We start from the raw sequence: 22,232 nt of genomic DNA, 5'->3' as shown, positions 1-22,232 counted from the left end.
TAAGCTTGTTTTATTTTTGCATTTAATGCATTGGTTTGTTTCAAGATGAGTCTTCAGAGAACTCTTCCCAAAGACCTACAAAACCACCCATTTAGCCCTTTACGTAGGTTAAAGCAAAGTCTCTCTATAATTAAATAAATCTGCATTATCAATTTCGAAAGCTATGACTAGCAGCAACAGAAACATGTCACTGAGAATATCAGTGTCAGCGGGAGAGGAAGTCTTTTGTTTATTCTGGATTGGTTGCTCATATTTTCTGTTTTATCAAACGCTGAGTTAAGATAAATATTTGCAAAAGCCAGCCACATGCTCCCCTTTGCTCCTGATTCTGGGACGCAGCATGTCAACAGTGTTTCCTGGTAGTGAAATCACATGTGTCCTTTCATTGTAAGGAGGCGGTGGTCGTTATTTTACTTACAGTTAAGTATAATAACGCAATAATGACCGCTTGTTTCAAAACCTGTGAAGGTCTTAGAACTGCTTTCTTAAATGTGAATCATCATTTGAGTTTAATACAGAATATAAGATGCCTTTTCGATGTTGCTGCTGCTTAACTGCTTCTCCTGTTTTACTGGCAGCTCAAATACTTTGTGAAAAGAAGCATTTTGCAACCAATTATTCTGCATTGTGTGAAAAAAATGGGGGAAATCTATCTCTATATACAAGAAAGGACTGGGTTATAAAGATAGTGGTTAAGGGTATAATCATTTTAAGAGACCAGCTGCTAAACAGCTTACGCATCAGTGAATCCCAATATATTCCATACATTTGCCACGATGCAGGTAACCTATGAGACCTAGAAATGTGTTCTTTTTTCTAGGCTTACAAAGGCTCAATCAAAAAAGCTAGGCGATCAAATAAGTCTCAAAAAGGTCTATAGTCCAGAGACTCTGGCTGACTATCAGCTGAAATGAGGAGTGCATTCGAGTAAGGAACAGAATGGGGTGTACAATTATCTACGTGTCTTGAGCCCTAAACAAAGACTCCGTTTCACACTGATTGGCCAAGAGGGGAAACAAGCTGCTTTCTTTTCTTGATTACCCAAACCCACACCCTGCGCAACATGTGATCTCAATAACCTTCCAATCAACTCAGGTGAATTGTCATTTGACGTCACGTTGACCTAACAGTTCCCGTTACCTTGGTCTGTTTGAGCAAGCCAGCCGCTTTCTATCAGGTTTGTATTTCAGACCAAAAGTATAAGAATTCACATATTCAGTAACATCTTATTTATTATATTACTTATCTGTATTGGGGCAAGTATAAGTAGGCCTATTGTGGTATGCAGGACTACAGAACATAGTGAATGTGGTACAGATACCTGGTATTACTACGGTAAGGACGTTTTTCATGTAAACTTCATCATCCCATTTCTCAACGTTTCCAAACAAGTCTGCTTTAAGTGCAGGTTTTCCATCAGTAAGCAAACTGATGGAAAACGGATGGATTTCTACGAGCTTGACCAATCACTCACAAACAAACACACCTGCCTACGTACTAACTATTAATGACAGCCTAGGGACATCAAATGTTGTTTGTCCAGGCATCAATGAAAGAAAACTCTGCTCACAAGCATGTGTGGTGTGTGTGTGTGTGCATATCGTAACATTTAGAGTGTGTGTGTGAGAGAGTTTCTCATAATTACAAAGTGATGATGGACTAAATGTGCTTTGCCACGCTGATGTGTGCCCAGATAGACAACTGCAGCCAGCACCCTTTCTCTTTTGCCCTCACCTGTAACCTTCTTTCAGCACAACATGAATAATTGTCTGTATTTCTGCTCGTCTTTCTCTCACTGCCCTCTTCTTCCCCTTCCCCTAATCCTCCTTCTCGTCCTGCCAAACATACCGAATTGTTGGTTTAGCTGGAGGGATTCCTGGCAGAGTGATTTGGTTGTGATGTCATGTAAATCACATTGCCAGGGATTTCCAACCAGCTACAGCTGAAACCCACACCAGTCTCCAACACCTGAAGGCTGCCCTGCAAGAAATCTGAATCCTTTTCTTAATGTTTTTGAGAAAAATTTGAATTCAGACTTAGTTTAACATTTTGGGTTTGATGCATTATTTCTTAAGAGTATTTTTGGTATGTATTAACAGCTAGGTCTTCTTATGAATACCTTCCCATATCACAGACTCATTGTTTTTTGTTCTGAGAGACATGTTTTGCTACTTAAAGAGGTAGGCTAGCTGCTAAGCTCAGTTAAGCTAAGTGGCTGTTGATGTAGCTTAATGCTTACCATGCCCACATGTGAGTGGTATCAATATTTTCATCTGACTCTCAGAAAGAAAACGAATAATCACACTTATCAAAAGCACTCCTGAAATCCTCCAGATGCTTTCAGTATGTGTTTGTCCAGAGTTTGATGGAGGGGCAGGACTTAGCTTGCTCCGTGAACAGTTCAGTTGAAGCCTGTGTTCACAGTGGCTAAGTTCCGCTCCTCACAAGCATTTCCAGCTTTTAACTACCACCATTATTACAGCTGTAACCATGAAAATAAAGGCTTTTTCTAAAAATAATACACTACTACAATCCAATAAAGAGAATTGTAAGCAGCATCTTTTCATGGAAGGGAAAATAGAACATTGGATTTGTGATTGAAATTCCCACGCCATTCTCACCAATAATGAGAACCGTTATAGGTTCAACGATTTTATTAGTCATACGTACATAGCAACAGTGTAGTTATGACGATGAAAATCTTAGGTAACAGGCTCGTCCAACAGTGCAACACAATAAAACAGAAAAACAGAAAGAAACAGTGCAAACAGGTTAGGTTTATACTTCCTGTATAAGAGACATACGTATTGTTTGTGACACATTGTATTGTATTTCTTAGCAACAAGGCTCAAAGGCTCAAAAGATGCTTTATTTATTCCCTAAACATCCCCTTGTGTCTTTTCTCGACAGCAGACGTTGGAAAAACAGCGTCCACGCTGAGAGAAGAATAAGAAGACGAGAATCCTGATAAAGAGAGATGTGTAAGAGAAGGAGGTAGGGCAGGAAGGACTCATTCAGGAAGGAAGTACGGGAAATGTCCCATCAGGAAAACAAGTAGCGATGTAATTGTGATTCCTTCACTCATTTACTGTCCGGGTGGTCGTGAAAGCAGAGCACTGATTGTGTGTATCCATGTGTGTGTGCAGGCAGTTACCCATGTTTGGTATGTAGGGAAAAAAGAGACTTTGGTAAATGCCCGTGGTGATTGAGCAAACAATGCTGCTAACAGCAAGTGTGTGGGTGTAGTTTTGTGTTAAGGACCCCCTTAAGTGTTTCCCAATTAAGAGGTTATATTCATTAGGTCTTAAACCAAATTGCTGATTTCATGTTTTATATTTCTTTTTAATGTTCCTTTCATTCAACGTTATAATCATACTTCTGCTTTTTTTACCTTTTTGTATGTAACACAATATTGTCTTACTATGCTGTTTTATTTGTAATGTTTGCAAGCTTTACAGCGCAACAATGATTATGAAAAACATTATCAAATAACATGAGCCAAATAATTCAAATGAATATGAATGCAAAAGCAGAATTAGTGGAAAAAAAAAATTGTGTATTATTTGCAATATTGGTATAGTAGCTACAGTGGCATCTGTTTTTGAGTGTATTGCAAATGTGTGCTTTATATTTCAGCCTTCTCCTGTACAGTAGTGTATTGAATATCAAATGTGGTGTTGACAATGGTTGTGTTATTTCGATGATTCAAAGTTCTGGTTCACTAAATGTACTAAAAAGCACAGTTAACACATTTAGAAGATGAATGTAATGCATTTTAGGGATACTGGCTGTTGAGGTAAGTGAGATAGTGTCTGGGTTTTGTTATGTCCAGACGTCCTTATAGTCTGCAGTATATCTGGTTTTTGCTTCCCCTTGTGGTGGGGGGGAGACGGTGCCTGGGCTCAATCTCCTGTGCCTACTGAGCTGATAACAGTTTGATGTTAAACAAACACTGGCTCAGTTCAGCAGGAACCAGAGTTAGGCCTTCTAGAAACCGCAAAGGATTTGATAACTATTGAGGGTTACATAATGTACACCAAAAATGTGTATGTGTCTATGTTTGCCTTAGCACTGTAAAGTCGAGTGTTTGCATCTGTTCCTTTAATAGTAGTTTCTTAAACTGAGGGTGCCATTATTTCTTTACTGCTCAGAATGTTCTTTAGACTTTTTCCACAAAGTCCCATCAAGGACATTCTTCAGAGATGAGGAAGCACAGGACGCACATAAACGTAGCCACAAATCCTGTCTGAACTTCTCACTGTGACGCTTGTGATGGAGGAAATCTGCTTCTGTTGGTTGTGTATTACTAGAAGATCACAGGAGCAGAGTTTTTCCAGTTGTACTCTCTACGCCGGGCGGCAGAAAGGTTCCAGTAAGACTCATTAGGGTGTCATTGAAGCCATTGTGATTGTTAATGGACTGCACTTTTACAGTGCTTACCTTGTCTTGGTGAAAAATGTTTTCTACTGCTGTTTCATGCTCATAATATCTTGCTGATGACAGTTATTGCAAACAAACTCAATTTAATTTCAGACTCTGTGCTTTAGAGTTTCTTTTAGCCTCCTATCACTTTGTATTGCCGTTTACCTCAGAGCATGTCAAAGTTAAATATGGAGGATACTAACTTCAGCCCGTATTCAGCTTGGAAAAACAACTGCTTGAATATTCAGTGCTGGGTGGTATATTCCACTTATATTCAAACTACATCTAATCTAGATAAATAGGTTTTATTTTTCTTTAGTAAGTACGATATGTTTATCTCTGCTATCGTCACTCCTTCATTGTTTGTGGCAGGCAAATGCATTTGCTCATCAAGAAATGATGCACCACATCAGTGTCTATGAACAACGCCAGAGCATTGTTCCAACCTGTACTGACTGAGTCCTTTTGTTTTCATTATTTATAAATGTCTAATCATTATGCAAGAGCTTCTTTGCAATTAGCATCACTTAGTGCCGGAAACTGCCCCTTCTTCAATTAATCCTGTTAATGAGTTTATTCCTGATTACAAGAATATATTACCAAAAGTACTGTAAAGGAAATAAATATGTGCTTAAGTTAACCACAATGAGTTGCGTGATTTTTCTTGAGCCATGAGTCATATCTGTTTTTGCTTTTTGTATCAGCACACAAAATCTTCACATTTTGCCCATGGGTGCAAAAACCATCCGCATTCACACAAACACCACACATAGATATCCTTAATTTGTTCATAGGTACATACAGATTACCCAGTGGAAGTGTTAATAAATACCAGCTACATACAAAAGGCTCCGTATCATTAGTGCACCATTAGTTTTTCTCGCTACAGTAACAACGCAGCTGTAATGCTGAAAGGAGAAGCCGGTTCGCGTGACAACGGATCATCTTTCCAATGTGAGAGAAACCACTGCATCAGCTGTGTGTGTGTGTGTGTGTGTGTGTGTGTGTGTGTGTGTGTGTGTGTGTGTGTGTGTCGCAAGTGCAATCTGTGTTCAATACAACAATAAATCATTTAAAAGTGTTTGTCAAGCTTGTTTGTGACAGCCTCAAAGCCAAACCCAGCATGAGGTTTCAACTTACATTCATTAGAGGAGACTCACACACATTTCCGCCCGTAAATCTTTACTGATTTATAGAAACTATTCCTCACATGTGATTAAACTGGTTCATACTGTCGAATATAAAATGTTCAATGTCTGTTTTTAGATGTGACAAATCTGTAAAGACGCACGATGTCAAATGATGCCATATCGGTGTACAGGTTCCATTATGCAGACAATATTTGAATGTGAAAATTAAAGCAAAAGATCCAAATTAAATAGCTAGACACAAAACGAATGAGATTTGTAGATAAGATCTAGTATTCCTGGTATTTTGAAATATTTTTAATGAGTGTTGAGCTGAGATAAACAACACACAGTCTGAGGGCAATTTGAGGCACTTTAATTGGCTCCAGTGTGCAAAGTATGCTTCTCAAAACTCAGAGAAAGCTCATGGCTGTGCTCTCTGACCTGAGTGGATCTGTATGCGAGACGTTTTGTCTTCTTAGGTCTGTTAGTTGAGTGACCTTTGTAAGTTTTGCTTGTTTGTTATACTACTGATATCTTAGAATGAAAGCTAATAGATATAGTCAAGCTTGTGTTTAATGGAAAACATTTTGCTTGACTTCATGATCATCCACAAGCAAATGCCAAGCTTAGCACAAAATAAATACAGATTGATAAGGCTAAGTGTTTTAACCATGAGGGAAGGATGAAGGCTGTATAAAATAAAGCAGCTGTTAGCAGCAAGTGAGTGAGGGTGGTGGAAATAAGTATCCCATGTTTGTGTACGTTTCTGTAAAAGTACCCCAATTTCAGACTATACCAACGTGACGACCCCTGCCTAACTTCTCAGGTCTAATAGTTGTTACCTGATTTCCTTCTTGTCTTAACACGGATCATCATCTCATTTCATTTTTTATTGTCCCGCTCATGGTACGTAAGGCAAGGCAAGTTTATTTATATAGCACCTTTCAACACAAGGCAATTCAAGGTGCTCTACAAAAATGAAAGACATTCAGACAAAGGCATTTCAAAACAATAAAAGATAATAAAAGAAACATTAAAACGTAAAACCCAATGTACAATAATTGCCAACAAAACATTTCTCTACAAACACACCATTGAGCGAAAAGGAGCAGGGAGAAGAAACAAATCTTATATGATCTGCCCCAGTCTAAAAAAAACAAAAATAAATAGAAATAGATGGTCTGCCCTTCATAATCATGAGAGTGCCTGATTGAAAACACATGGTTGTTGCGCTCCCGATGTTAAAAGCCCTGATCCAGAGCTGCTCGCTATCTCTTTTGCCAGAGAGCAGCTACCTGTTTGGCCTTTGTCATTGGTTTTTGCACCTTGCAATACATTATGCTCACAAATTCACATCAACACTACTGATGTCACTGACTTACACACCTCATATTGGTAAATCTTTCTTTATAAGTTTGCATTATTATATTAATAGACCCTCATGCACTGTGTCCTTTCCTGTTTTTGTTATGGCCGAAGAGCCATGTTATGACACTAAAACAATAAGACTCAAACCTGCAACTACCACGGGGAAATACTAGGGATGCACGATATTGGGTTTTTGAAACCGATACCGATAACTTCCTGCTTCTCAAGACCGATACCGATACCGATACCGATAATAATATAATATATATTAAATGTACCTGTAGTTTTTGCACACCTGGTGGTAAAAAAAAGACTAGTAGTGAGCAAATGACATGAGCATTACTACTATGAACAAAACAAAGCCAAGAACAGTTTTGATTCTCGTCAAGCGCCATCATTTCTATAAAGTTAGAGATCGTTTTAGCCCTGGGGTCGTCTCTGGCAAACGTCTTGCCTTTTTCAAAAGCCTCGTCGATAGGTAAAAGCCCCGGTGCCTTTGCAGCTGGCTTTGGATTCGCCGCTAGTTTAGCAGCGCAGGCGTCTTCGTACGCTTTTAACACACCATCGTAGCGATGGCGATGTTTCAGGTGACTAATCAGGTTGGAAGTATTATAGCTCGTTGCCTTTTTCCCTCCTCGTGGAACTTCTGCATTGCATTTGTTAATACAAATAGCAAGCGAACTATCTAACTCTGAAACTTTGAAATAGTCCCATACTACTGGCGACATGTTTGTTTACTGTCCTGGCTTCACGGCCGCACACCATTTACGTCACAGCCAGGCAGTTAGGGAGCGCTGGATTTGTGAAAAACTCCCCTCTTCCTAAACCACTAATACCACAGTACTGGCGAAACGGGAGGAGCCGAGTAAAAACAAGCGCCCCTCATCCCAATCCACCCACACCGCAGTATTTTTTTCTTTTTTTTTACCCAAAAAATATATTGTATATTATCGGGAGATTATTAATACTGTTATCGGGTTTATCGGGATGACGTCATAATTCCTAATATCGGGCCGATAATTATCGTGCACCACTAGAAAATACCTTTAACAGAGTAACAGTAAATAGGGGTCTTATCTCAATTCACTACTTTACATAACACACTACTTAAACATAAGTAATTGTAGATCTCAGTAAAACAGCCTACTGTGAAGTTGATTCAATGAACAGTTGTCGGGAAATGTAAAGGATGGACATCCATAAATTCAGAGACTGCTTTCATTTTAGTTAGACACACATTGTGCACATTGGTTGTTCGCAGCAGACGGCATGACATCACCAATTGGCAAATCAAAGGGAGAGCAACACCCTGAAACAAACAACAGGATCAACAACATCGTAACTCATCAGTATTACCAAGCACTGACAATATCTGTCATATCGCGCACCAATAAGAAACACTGATTTAAGGGACAGTGAAGTAAAGCAATTATCACAAAATAAACTCTTTATAAAAAGGCAATATTGTCCCAAACATTGTGCAGCAGCAAGACATTTGGATACATATCTGAAGTGTTAAGTTTGAGGCTTAAATGAAACAATTATTCCTCCAAAAAGCCATCCTAAAGCTTCATTACTCACCTGCTGGACGACATGCAAGATGCTTAAATGCAACACAAACAATGACGTTGGTTGCGAGTGATTGAAACAAGTATACCAAAACTTGAATGTTCAAAAGAAGTAAAGCAGAGCAAAATAGTGGGAAGAGACGCATTTTGAACAGTCTGCCTCATTTCAATGACTGCATTTCATATTGTTACATAAAGTATTTATTTGTAGTTAGTCCTGAATCAAACCAGGGGTGTTTGATGGGATGTGGCTTTTCGTTTTTTTTTGGCCGCAGAGAATATAAATCATAATTTTCTCTTGACACATTAAACATAACGGGGAGTGAATCATCTGTGAAGCAGTATCATACATTATACAGTATTTTGATGAGCTGCTCAAAAGGATGGAAAAAGCCCGTGATGAATATAATTCACGTTTTAGCTCTGAGGAGAGAAAAGCTTTAAAGATGTATTATCTTGAGCACGTCTCAACAGGTAGTCTGATTTAAAAAAAACGTATCTTCGACAAACACAAGAGATTGTTTTATAAGAGAGACGTCTTGGGCCAAAAGGTATGGACTGAATCGGAGTTAGTCACCATGTGGGTCATGGTTGTTTACAGCTTCCACGCTTTAGTCCATTTAACTGTAATAAATATCTAGACTTAACTCAACCACTGCATCAACTTGCACTCTCCACTATTAAAGTAATAATGATTCCAAGAGCGTTCTGCAGCACTGAGCTCCTCTGAGCAGGGGCGCCGCCAGGGATTTTGGGCCCCATGAAAATATATCACATTGGGCCCCACCACCAGGCACAGGCCACTTTGTTTATAAATTACCTCGAGGGCCGTACCAAATGGTCTAGCGGTCCATATATGGCCCGGGGGCCGGAGGTTCCCCACCCCTGCTTTAATATAATAACATTAGTATTAATATCATAACCAAAATGTTGGTGATTAACATTTTGTTTACCTAATACAGACTGATCACTCAATGATTCAAACTGTCCATCATCCTAAATAGACTAAAAGCAGTTTTTTGTTTTATATCATCATTGGCTATGTGGGAAAATACTGTTTGAAATGTATAATTTAAATTAGATGTTAGCTTTTTGTTATATATATATTTTGTATTCCAGTCTCCCTGCAGATATGTTAAGTGGCATGTCATTCAACACAATGCTGCTCACCTCCTTCAGTTGGGAGAAAAGCTGGTTCAGGTTCAGCCTTATGGGGGGACAGGGCTGCTGAGCTTAGAGATGGATCTGTTGGTCCTGGCACCAGGGGGAGGGACAACTGATTTAGTATGAATAGGCGCTAAAAATGTGCCTGCATTTATTAAAGGTAGGTAGGTAAGAATGGAGAAACCAGCTCGAGTGCGCTAGAATTTGAAAGTACACAACCGAAAAAAATCTGCCCCTTCCTTCAGAGTTCCTTACAGAGCCCCTCCTCCAACACACACAAACGCGCACATGACCAATGAGATAAGCTTGTGCACAGATGGAAGGCTGACAGGCAGTTAGGCCATCCAGTTATTTTAGCTGGGCCGGCTCAGATGATTGGTCGTGCTTTTTACAGTACCACGGCTTCCACAGATGACATTTTTGTATGTATTTGTTGTCAAAGCACTTAAGATATTCAATGCTATCGGGATGTTAAGAGCATTCCATGGAATATAACAAAAAGTGTTTCTGAAGTGAATTACCTACCATACCTTTAAATGTCAGCTAAAAGAGCAGTGAAATGAAAGACCTCTGCATTTTCTGTAAAGATATTAACAGTAGGCTACTTAATGTCAGCTTAGTAAATAAAAAAACATTAGCTAACAGACTAATTTCCACCACTCATGGACCACACCCACCTTTTCTTGTGAAAAACTGGGTGACATACTGTCGCCCTTTAGTCCCTCTCTCTTGTCTTTCTCTCCTTTCTCTTCTCTTAGAGCCTGACTTTGTTGGTCGTTGAGACATGGTACAACACATGTATGTAGGCTAAGTACTAGCATCCCTCCTCACATGCTTTCACTCTCTGCAAGTGCCGGTGCTGCACCGCGTTTGGAGGCAGGACCAAACCATTACATGTAAATAGAAGGGGGTGTACAGAGGCTTTGGGTAATTAACTTTTGGAAGAAAATAAGTTAAATGAATCGTAAGTTTAGTGAGTAATTTATCAATATAACGTTCTATTAATGTTAATTATTGAGGATTGATGAAAGGTTACTTACGTTTTTTTTCTTAATGTTCTAAACATTTTGGGGCCCCTGTCAGTCACGGGCCCTTAGAATCGTCCTAACTTTTCACCCCCTTACGGCGCCCCTGCCTCTGAGAAAGGCTCTGGTGGAGAGGCTTCATTTCATTGATGTCTCACCTGGAGCCTCGGGCTATAAGTAAGGGTCAGAGTAGAGATCACACTGTATATCGTCTATAATTGGCCCCTGCACTAGGCTTACACTAACAACAAATGTGTTCTCTGTTCTCTAGGTACTATTCACTGACCATTTTAATGTAGGTTTGAAACATTCATTACATTACATTGCATTTAGCTGACGCTTTTGTCCAAAGCGACTTACAATAAGTACATTCGACCAGGAAGACACAACCTTGAAGAAAACAGAATCATATAAGTACATCAGGATTCATAGAGCCAAACATTTCAAGTGCTACTCAACTGGCTTTAGGTAAGCCAGTCCTTTATTAGTATAAAAGTGCTTCGTTAATAGTTCTAACGCTCGAAGTGGAGTCGAAAGAGATGAGTTTTCAGTTTGCGCCGGAAGATGTGCAAGCTATCTGCCGTCCTGATGTCAATGGGGAGCTCATTCCACCATCTTGGAGCCAGGACAGCAAACCCACGTCAGGATGAAATCATTACATGGAAGTCAGGAAACGTTGTCCCTCTAAAAATCTGTTGGTTTGCAGGTGAGAGGAAGCTCCTGAGTAGAGATAGCAACAACATCATTTTGAAATAACAATAAGGAAAAAATGTTGATCCTTTTTAATAAAAACATATTGATTTAAGCAGCTTTAAGGCTTCAAGAGAAATTTATAATAATAAAAATTGATTTTTCTTGACGCAAAACAAAGTCAGGGACCCTGTTTGTACATTACAATGTTCTGGGTGGGCGGTGGGCAGATCACAAATACAGGTGGGGACTCAGGTGGTGTTTTTTGGTGCATTTAGGGTTTAATACTGTTACTTTATCCAAAAGGCAAATACACAATAATCCTCTTTTCTATGGCTGCATGACCACAGATAAGATGTTCAAACGGGAAGGCAAAATGTAATCACAGCGCACATGAGATCAATTCGTATTAAAGCTGGACTGGCACTGCAGCATGTTTCTAATGAATTATCTACAAAAACTCGGTATCTAGATACAAAATACCAGTTCTGAAGAGAGCCAGATAGAAGAAAATAGACAGTCACAAACAGAGGAGCCCAAGAGTGCTGATTAGGATTAAGATGGTAATTAAAGAACAGAAAGAGGAAGGATAATGAATGCATCGCCTCGGTTCTGAAGGAGCTACATGTGAGATTTAAACAAATGGCTTCATCGCTTTACTCTTGGCATTACACTTGACAGTCCCCCACAGATTCAGACACAGAACTGGATGATGTCCTAATCGGTCTCCAAACTCTGGAGGAATAAGGCTGATTACTGTATGTATGCTCTATCACCAAAATGTGTGCATGTCTGTGATTATTGCCAAGGCTGAGGCGGTGATGTCATTTTGTTTTAATCTCATATGCATGTAAGAGCGTTTATAGTCCATGAAAGGCAAGATTTACTTACTGCAGCCTCCTTTTCTCCCTGTTGTTGTCATCCTGTTTGTCTTTGTATAGCCCCTCACTGTCTCAGTTTGTTTCTGTGACGCACACAGTCCTTCTGTATTTACTGTAAAACTAACACGTCACCACTGAATGATTGTCTAGGGCAGTGGTTCCCAAACGGTGTGCCGCGGCACACTGGTGTGCCGTGGGATTTTGTGACAACCATACGTTATTATTGCAATATACGCACAAATAATTATTTTTTAATTTACTATCAGTACTTTGTAGCTTTATATGTACGTAATCTGCGCGACTTGCGCGTCCACATCTCCACGTGCAGTGCTGCATAAACATGGCTGAGTCAGTGATAACTTTCGAGGGGTGGAGGTATGCCCATTATTTTTGAGTTCGTCCGAAGAATAGACAGGAATGTGACGGTGAGGTGCAAACTGTGTCCAGGCCAGAAGCTGTTATCCACTGCTGTAAACACCACGTGGTCAAACCTCAACAAGCACCTGCAAAGAACACATGCTAAGGTGAAGCTACCGCACACGCTATTTGTTGTTTGTTTATATCACGTAGTCTGTTCTTCTTCTCTGTCTGCCGGTTGTTGGCTGTTTTGAATGACAAATACACACTACCGCCACCTGCAAGGAAAGTAACGAGTTACTTTATGTAGATAGTAACGAAGTAGTGTAATATAGGCCTATAACTTTTTTTTTAAAAAGTAATATGTAATATATTAAAATTTTTTAGTAACGACCCCATCTCTGGAGTTGGCGTTCTCTACTCTGATTTACATGAAGAACAACAGGAGGTCACGGCTCTCTGTTGAACAGGACTTGCGAATGGCCCTCTCCTCAGTGCCACCAAGGATTACAAAATTCTGTGCGCCTCGACAGGCACATGTATCTCACTAATTTGTAAGTCGGCAAAAATATTTACAATAGCACATGTTTCAATGCTGAAATGTTACATTTATAATTTGTAGTTCAGGACCACAGTGCAGCTTCCTTGCATTGACAGTTCTCTGTGCTGAATTTCTGCTGAGTTTCCTTTGCCTCATTTTTAATGTTGTGACCTGTCTGGTTTAAATGAGTGTGTTGCTGCTTTGATGAAGCCTAATTTGACAAAGTTTCAAAATAAGTTCTGAAATATTTCGTTAATAAATATTATGAGTAATATAGTTGTCTTTGTCACATTTTATTTGGCATTAGTAAATAATTATGCACATTTACAGATATTTTACATGATATGAGTGATAACACGTGTTATAAGGGCTATTTTGCACAATAGGTGTGCCTTGAGATTTTTACTTGTCCTTTGGTGTGCCTTGGGCACAAAAAGTTTGGGAACCACTGGTCTAGGGTCACGGCCCGGGAATATCTGAAGGGCACAAAGTCTCTGACGTCAATGCTCTGTAAAATTGGTTTCTTATCTTTTATAAAATAAATTAAGTTAATTTCCCTAATGCAGGGTCAGCTGAAACCAGGACGTATAAAGTCATCACAGTTTTATTCTTCTGCCTTCATAATGTATTCTGCTCCTAATTTAACTTAACAAAGCGTTATTTGCTTTCTTGCCAGAGCTGGGATGGAAGACCAATCTCAGGTCTGTGCATTAAAGATGACCTGTAGAGGGTTCTTGTAAACAAACATAAATTATGTTTATATTCTCTGTTACTCACCAAAACACATTGTGTGAGTCTGTGGGGTCTAAACAATGTTGAATACGTTCACTTGTTTTTTTCTGCACGTTCAATTGTGTGATGTTGAACTCTGGCGCAGTGCTAAATGTAATAGATTTAGGATAAATTTGTCTTAGCATAAAGACTTGAGAAGGAACACGAGCTCTCTGTCGTGGCTTCCTTCCTTGCTTTCTATCCAAGCCACTTCGACGCCTTTTACAGACATTTTTAACGCGTTTCCTTCAATAAGATTTGTTGTATTTACGTTTTGATGACTTGCTTGGCCTCCGGTGATGTGTTGCAACCATGGTTGCAACCGTTCACTCAAAATAAAATATTGTATTTTCACATGATTCAACAAAGAAAACTGGCCGTTACAATAGTCAAAACAAATCAAACAAAAGAGGTAAAACTCAAATAAAATAATAGAAAACCTTTCTTTCTTTCTATGTATATAGTTTCTCTGTTACTTTAAATGTAACTTAAACGGTATCTTAAAGGCTTAAAAACGTCTCTTTAGAGGTTGGCGTCGTGGGAATTGTAGTCCTTTATACTGTGTTGACTACATATGTCACGATTAGGTGGCCTTTTTTGATAAAAACAAAATATTGGCTCTATGTACAAAGTTGCTTTGAAACTGCACACATTTTTATCCAGATATATTGGACTTATTTTTAATATGATTTCATTCTTATTTTTATTGTATTTTGCTTATTTAATTGATGTTTCTTGTGTTTTGCAATACTTCCTTAATCTTTAATTTAATTTATCTTACTATGGTAATGTGGGAAAAAAATGATTTGAATGATTACCTCTAAAGTAAAACAATTAATTAATTATACAACATGCCTGAATGCTGGTAGGCTATAGGTGTTTTCCCCGCTTCAAGGTATAAGCCAACTGCCTGCTGGCACTTTTCTAAATACACTACCTCAGGCGACTCTTTAATAGCCTCAAAGTTAGCTCAACATGTTTCCAGGCTGTGACAATATCACATAGCTGCCTGTCACATAGGCCTGCTCAAGGAAATCCAAGGTGACATTTTCACAGCTACTTGAAATGAAAAATTCTTTAGGCCTTTTCGTGATTTCCTCTTTTGATGAGGTTTACATATAATTGAAGCTGACAGATTTGTTATTTTTGGAAACTGTGGCAATTTGAGTTGAGCTCAAAATAAAGTTATGTGGGTTGAAAACAATGTGAGTCTGTGCAGCATGAGTGGGAAATTATTATTATGCTAAACATAAAAAGCACAAAGTAATTAAAGAGTCAACCAAAAGAGCAAAGACAGTTTCCTGTTTTGTGTCTTTCTAACCCTATTCAGAGTTGTAACTTACTAGAGAGCACCCTCTAGTGATTTATCCTTTGAAAGTTTAATTGCACTGAACTTCTCTACAGCAGGCAAACTGCTCACTGTCATGTTTCTAATCTGCATCATGATTGTAAAATGGGGTGAAAATATCTCAAAAGTCATAGCTAGCTGCAAACTTTTTATGTCCGCTTTTGACATTTGACTCAAATGCAATCATTACATGTAGGATATTTACAGGTACCCAGTAAATACAAATGTTCGCCAAAACTGAAAATGAAAAAGATGGCTTTTTTGCTTGGGAAATGCAGGTCTAGACTACATGTGTTCATTACACGGTAAGTAATTTTTTTGTTTATGTGGGCTGCAGGCTGAGTCAGAGGTCATTGAGCAATGATTTAGTCATCCATGTGATGCACACTAACACACACTCATGTCTTTGCATTTATTGATTTATTTTTCCAACATTCACACAATTACAGATCCTTTAACAACTCATTTTGTGAAGCCATTTTCAGGATCGTGAAATCCACATGGCAGTTTTGTATTGAAATAAACAAATTACAATATAGACTGAGCCATGTTAGAGTGTATTAACAAATAAGTTATTCAAAAAACCTTAAATTAGTTCTTAAATGTACATTGTAAAGCTGTTTCCTCTGCACATCAAAAACAATGGGAAACCTTTGTTTGAAATCATTAATGTTTGTAAGCCACTCAACACTTACTGTGTCTGTCAATGTGTCTATTGATTATGTATAGGATATACATATTTTATACATATTTTGATTGTTATATTCTGGATTGTGGGAAACGGTATTTCGATCTCTCTGTCTGTAGCCTACACACAAACTGAAAGATTGACAATAAAGTTGACTTTGACTTTTGACTGATCGAAATATCTTTAAATAGAAAATTCCATATTCATTCGTTTTGTCATAATGTAAAATACTACTAGAATGCAATTATTTGTCTTAGGTAGGCTATACTTGCATTTAGTGCTGCGTACCGGACCGGTACGCCGAACCGGTACTGGACTTGTAAAAAGTTTCGGTTCAAGTCCGGTTAAAACCGGAACGTCGGGAACCGGTACTTGGACTCGCAAAAAAACTAGCACTTACGTATATTCTCCTTTTTGTTTTAAACCATCTAAAACCTCCCTGAAGGCAGGAGAGACTGAAAAGAGTCAAGGGAAGCTTATACAAGTTAACAGCATTTAATTACACAAAAGATGCGGTGGTGTACAAATGAAATTGCAAAAGGAGGCGCTCTCCTCATCTCCCGTCAACCCAGGTTGGTGTCTGTGGTTATTTAAACATTCCCTGATAAACGTTATTCAGCGTCAATAAATGAGTGCTAATCCCAGTGTGCTCAGTGTACAACATCACATGTCATTTTACCTTCGATTCACGGTTTGAAAACGTAGCATTTCGCCACATGCTAATGCTAACCGGAAGTGAAGAATTTTCAGAATAAAAGTATTAAGTTAATAGTGTGAACTTTCGTTTTTTTCAGAATAAAACTGATTTAAATTAAATAGTGTATTTAATTCAAATTACGCCATATCAACATTGATTTGAATTTCTAACAGTATGTATGTAGTATGTACTGTATAATGTACACATGTAGAGTTGTAGAAAAGACATGGTGTACAGACACAGTACAGTACACTCTGACTGTACAGTCAGTCACTACAGTGTATACTGTATAGTAGGTGTGTAACAGTGTAATGCGTAGGCCTATAGTCTACTCTACACTCTCTACCATTCAGAAAAGTTTTAGGGATTTAGGCTCAGTCAGCTCAGGGACTGTTTGGTTACTTTAGTTTGGTAAATGAAATAAATGTTTGAACTTTGTAGTAGTTCACTGTAGTTGCTGTCATAAGTAATTTTTAGACTAATTGGCAAAAAGTGTTTTTTTTACATTTGTACTTTGTAGAGAAATGTAGACACAAGTTGGAAGGGAGCACAATACACCTGACGAGTTTGAATTTGAGTTGATTATGAGTTTATTTTCAATTGATAATTAGCTCACAATAAGTTCACTTTAGTTACTCACACAACTTGACACAAGCCATGGGTTCAGGTCCGGACTTATAAGTCCGGACCTGAACCTGAACCTCTGGACTTGAGTCCGGACCTGAACCTGAATGTGAGTCCAGGTACGCAGCACTACTTGCATTGCCTCTGTGGGCCTGTTTTTCATTGGCGTGATGATCAAGTTTGTGTTCCGGTGTCCTATTGGTAGATTCACAATAAAGAAATCAGCAAAAACCAACAATGTGATTTGTAAAATTAAATGTTTTAGAACCAATTGATTTCAAGCATTTTTACTTAGAAAAAATTGCATTTCCCCAGGTTTGCACCTTATCGCATTTTATTTTGAAATCAGCAACCCGGAAGCCTTTTGATGCCACTTTTCTTCTTCCTACGTCCTTCTTCCTCTGGTGTTTTTGGCACACTCTGGTCAATATGGCTCAGGCAGTACAGAAACTCGTTGCAAAAGTACCAGCTGTAGTCGGTGGTAAGTTACATTTACTCTCGCAATTATAAACGGTGTCGGTGGAGTGAACCGTTTAGCAGCAGCAGCAGCAGCTCGGTCACGTTGTCCCAGCTTGTTAGCACACCTTCTGTGTGACCTTTAGTATGCTCAGGTGTCAATGCGAATCCACCTCTGCAGCAGGTTGTCCTAGAAAACCTGTTTATTTTAATTTTATTGTTGCTGTATATAGTTATATAGAGAAAGGTGAAATGGTTCAGTGACTTTTGACTTTGCTGCTCCTTTTTTATAAAGATAGCTAATGGTATTTCTTAACACAATGTCCACGACTTTTAAAACTGCACAACAACAAAAAAGTTGTTTATAAAATGTGTTTAAAATAGTTCTATATTTGCTGTATTTTGTACATCTTATTTCCCCTTACTGTGTTTATGAATGCACCATTATACACTTTAACATATTCCTTGTGTGCGTTAACCAACTTGGCAATAAACCTGATTCTGAGTGTGTTTGTATCTCTTTCAGGGGTTTTCACCTACTCCAAACCCCGACTGGCTAAATTCTGGTACTATGCCCGGGTGGAGCTCGTCCCCCCGACCCCTGCTGAGATCCCCAAAGCCATCGAGCAGGCATCCGCCATCCTCAAGAGCTACAAGGCAGGACGCCTGGGACAGACCACTGTAAAGGTGAGTCTGTACAAGTGTGACACTTACTTGCGTTGTATTTATTTTTGTGTACATTTTGTTTTTAAAATGATAATGTATTTTTTTGTTGGCTTGATTCTAGAAAAGGGTGTACCTGCCTGGATTAATAGCAGTTAATTCTAAAAATGACAGCCTGCATTGATGTGTTGTCCCCTAAACAGTCTATGGTTGTCACCTTTTTTGTTTGTAAGGGAACATAAAGGTATTAAGGCCCAGGACAGCTATCTCTGAAGTCATTAAGTGCTTAAACAAAAGGGCCTCAACATTTTTCTTGATTAATACATAAATAATTTCGCCAATGAAATGTCAGAAAATAGTGAGCACATGTTTTCCCATTTTCTTAGTGTCCAAGGTAAGGTCTTTAAATGCTGTGTTTTTCATTCAAACCATTAATATATTCTGTTTTAATATGACGTAAAATGGAGAAATGCATGAACAATTACAAAAATAGTTGCTGATTATTTTTCTGCTAAACGGTTTATCTTTGCAGCTTGAGATTTGTCAATTTATCATTCAGTCAAGCAACATACAATTACTAATATCCACTGGGAAAACTAATATGATGCCGAACACTAGCTGAGGTTGGACATTTTACTACTTTCTCTATTTTATATGATAATGAAATGAATATATTTTAGTTTTGGAATGTTGGACAGACAATGAAAGCTGTTTGAATATTCAACTTCAGACTCTGGAAGTCAGATTATTAAACATGACATATTGCCGGAACTTATTTGTTTAATCACTTAATGCAAAATTGAAGCAACCAGAAGCATTTTTCCAAAATAAGAACATTGAAAATGCCAATTTAAATTGACTGCACACTGTAGACACTCCGTTATTTTCCAGAAGGGAGTACATCTATCTGCATGAGGCTGAAGTTGTTCATGCCAGATACAAACAAAGTTAGCCATTTGGCTCCGATGCCCAGTCATCAGTGTGTTGTATACACCAGTTGTACAGTATGGTTGAGTTCATCTACTGAGTAATAGAATTGACTGGAAAATTGTACAAGACAATAGAAGTAAACATTGTGGGCCACATTAGTAAACTAGCAGTGTTGGAGGTTTACATGCCATTGCAGTTGGTTCAATGGAAAATGAGTGGACCAACAAGGTGTTTGTGTCAAAGACTGTCAGGGGATGTCAAACTTTATAAACAAGCGTAATGAAATGTGTATTGTGACTGCTGGAATGCATCTGAAGGGATTAATACATTTTGGACTCCACAATTTTTCTTTCATGTAACATTGTCAGACCGTGGCAAAATACCATATAACATTTCCCATATCTTGAACTGTCAAAGCTATTTACTTGAGTAAAATACATTTGTTTTGTTTTGTAGGATTCCCTAAGGAATGGACTCGTGGCCACTGAGGTGCTGATGTGGTTCTACATTGGAGAGTGCATTGGCAAAGGAGGCATTGTTGGATACGATGTCTAAAGAGTGAACTGCCCTTTCTCCCATTGCACTTCTAATTGTCACATTCTCAACACATTGCACAAAATGTTCAAATAAACAATGTCTAAAGTCAGATATTTGCTGTCTTAAAAAATGTATTGAAACATTTATTTATTCACAAAACACAACAAATAAGTCAACAGAATGGACGAAATCAACTAACTGTAGGAAAGTATTTACATGGTGTTGTGGAGGATTTCATGCCATTTCCTGACAGCCAAGATATATTATTTAAAATTTAAATTGTTTGTATATCTTACACTTTAACGAAGATTGCCGATTCAACTAAATATCTAATCAAGCAGCATATTTTATGATTTTGCTGCTATGTAATGATGGACATCTCCTCTCGTTCTCGACTCTCCGACATTGTTTTCACAACACTTCCTAAGTATTTGCAGAAAGCTTGCTTCACATCCTCAGGCTCCTCCTCCAGGTTGGAGTGGATAAGCGGCAGTCGGCCTAAATGTGAGGCTGCATTGAAAAGAATGAACATATTAGCACAGGAATAGTCATTACAATAACTCCTACAACAGCTGTGGCAGGCCAGCAGTGGAAATACCTAAAGGGAGCCGTCCATCTTCCACCGCGCTGCCGGGCTTGTGGTGAGCAATGAGTAAACACTGGCTTTCCTGCAAGCTCTGAGAGGAGATGAACATCGAGTACCACGTCTCTATTTCCTTTAGGTGACTTGGGACATTAGGATTAAAAATGATCACTACACCGCTGGAGTCCTTTATTATTGCAGGCCAGCATGTCTCCAATCTGTGAAGAGAATATATTAATACATTATTAAAAGCAATTATGAAAAGCAATTTGAAGTATGTGTTGCCAGATGGAATGGGGATATTAAAGCCTTTAGCCATTGAAAGAGTTTGATATTTAACTTACTTAAAATCTCCTGAACAGTCCCAAAGTTCAACATCACATTTGTCATTGTCGTGACTGCCTTCAGCTTGTGATTCAAATTCCAGTATCCTTTGAACAGTCAGAGATACTTGTTAACAGTAACAGCAGAGTACAGCTGCAATATGTTTTCTAAAGTCAGAAGATAATTACAGTCAAAGCTAAAAAGATAGGATATACCCTTCATCATCCAACAATGAAGGTAATACATTTTAGACTACATTTATAAAATGACACTCGTAATATTCTGTCAGATCATGTTTTCCACTTCCTTGGGTAATTGGTGTACCACGGTAAAGTTGAGACAGTGTTTGTACCTTACTCCTTGTGTCGGTCTGTATTCACCTCCAACATCTGCTGTGTCTGAGAGAAAATTTGCAATAACCGTTTTCCCACTCTGAAAAAACAGACACATAAAAAAATTATATTAGCTACAATCAACACAGGTGATACCTAAAACAATAGATGCATTTTGTTTACATGTTACAGTTGTAGGACTATCTTGGCATACTAGCCCTTACAATGTATTAAGTCATTGTTTAAGTTTCAGTGACACCTCTGCTTTTTCCTACAGTACATTTTGAATGTATATTGTTTTGCAGAAAAAGGGTTTCCTAATAGTAATTTTAATGTTACAGTAGGAAATGCATAGATGTGCCTATACATAAAATGTAAGAATATAAATAATTCATTCAAGAAAATTGAACAGATTAATACTATAGCTCTCATATAAATACAGTGAATTTAAAAGAACATTTCCTCTGAAATGTAGTGAAAGTACAAAGCAAGATAATGGAGATGCTGTACAAGAATGATTGCCTTAAAATTGTAATTGAAGTTACAGCCATTACAGACACTAGTAATCACTGATTATGATTAACCTTTGCAGACTTCTCAAGTAACATAAACAAACGCAGACAAGCTGGGTACATTTACAACCCATACACAGAGGCCCAGGTATATGCAAGCATACAATATGTACGCCTATCCATGGAGTTACCTATCCACATTTGACACTACAAATCGGCTACGTTACAGTAGGGAAACATCTTCAACGTACCTCATTGGGACCAATAAAGAGAACTTTTGCTTTAAACATTTCCAGCCGCCGAGCATTAGAGTTAGCTGCACAGCTAACTCCGACTGAACTGAAGAAGCTCTGACAATGCTATATTACGAAACCAACTTAAGTAAAATAACGTTCCGTTTAACTATCAGTATATATCTAATCAGTGTTATGGTTGGTTTTGAGTTTCACGCAACAAAAGGTACAACATGTTAATAATCTTGGTAACTTGATGTTACCAGAAGATGGTTGATATTCCGTGGCAGTAAACTTCCTTTTCGTTTCTATGGTTTCAACAAGTCTCTTTGCTCATTGGCTATACACTACTTTAATCAAATGTAGTCCCACCCATTTTCCTGCTTGA

At 38.3% G+C, this 22,232-nt stretch overlaps 2 protein-coding genes across 2 annotated transcripts; one reads left to right on the top strand and one right to left on the bottom strand.

Moving 5' to 3' along the window:
• Positions 1–17,632: 17,632 nt before the first annotated feature.
• LOC117557860 (ATP synthase subunit g, mitochondrial-like) lies at positions 17,633–19,990 on the top strand. The gene is made up of 3 exons (XM_034233834.1): positions 17,633–17,755; positions 18,257–18,417; positions 19,780–19,990. Exons 1-3 carry the CDS (start codon positions 17,704–17,706, stop codon positions 19,876–19,878), a joined length of 312 nt encoding a protein of 103 aa, XP_034089725.1. The 5' UTR covers positions 17,633–17,703; the 3' UTR covers positions 19,879–19,990.
• ift22 (intraflagellar transport 22 homolog (Chlamydomonas)) lies at positions 19,974–22,149 on the bottom strand. The gene is made up of 5 exons (XM_034233833.1): positions 21,863–22,149; positions 21,120–21,199; positions 20,788–20,874; positions 20,459–20,661; positions 19,974–20,370 (listed from the first exon to the last, which is right to left on the bottom strand). The coding sequence occupies exons 1-5, from the start codon at positions 21,899–21,901 to the stop codon at positions 20,222–20,224; spliced, it is 558 nt and encodes a 185-aa protein (XP_034089724.1). The 5' UTR covers positions 21,902–22,149; the 3' UTR covers positions 19,974–20,221.
• Positions 22,150–22,232: the final 83 nt, after the last annotated feature.

This window comes from Gymnodraco acuticeps, unplaced genomic scaffold, assembly GCF_902827175.1.
Source record: "Gymnodraco acuticeps unplaced genomic scaffold, fGymAcu1.1, whole genome shotgun sequence".
In the NCBI taxonomy this organism is placed as follows: domain Eukaryota; kingdom Metazoa; phylum Chordata; class Actinopteri; order Perciformes; family Bathydraconidae; genus Gymnodraco; species Gymnodraco acuticeps.
This window is presented reverse-complemented; position numbering and strand designations above follow the sequence as displayed.

Coding starts and splice junctions, on each gene's coding strand:
- LOC117557860 (XM_034233834.1), top strand. CDS start 17,704: ATGGCTCAGGCAGTACAGAAACTCGTTGCAAAAGTACCAGCTGTAGTC. Junction 17,756..18,256: donor AGTACCAGCTGTAGTCGGTG/GTAAGTTACATT, acceptor TATCTCTTTCAG/GGGTTTTCACCTACTCCAAA. Junction 18,418..19,779: donor TGGGACAGACCACTGTAAAG/GTGAGTCTGTAC, acceptor TTTGTTTTGTAG/GATTCCCTAAGGAATGGACT.
- ift22 (XM_034233833.1), bottom strand. CDS start 21,901: ATGTTTAAAGCAAAAGTTCTCTTTATTGGTCCCAATGAG. Junction 20,875..21,119: donor AGACCGACACAAGGAGTAAG/GTACAAACACTG, acceptor GACTGTTCAAAG/GATACTGGAATTTGAATCAC. Junction 20,371..20,458: donor AGATGGACGGCTCCCTTTAG/GTATTTCCACTG, acceptor TTTTCAATGCAG/CCTCACATTTAGGCCGACTG.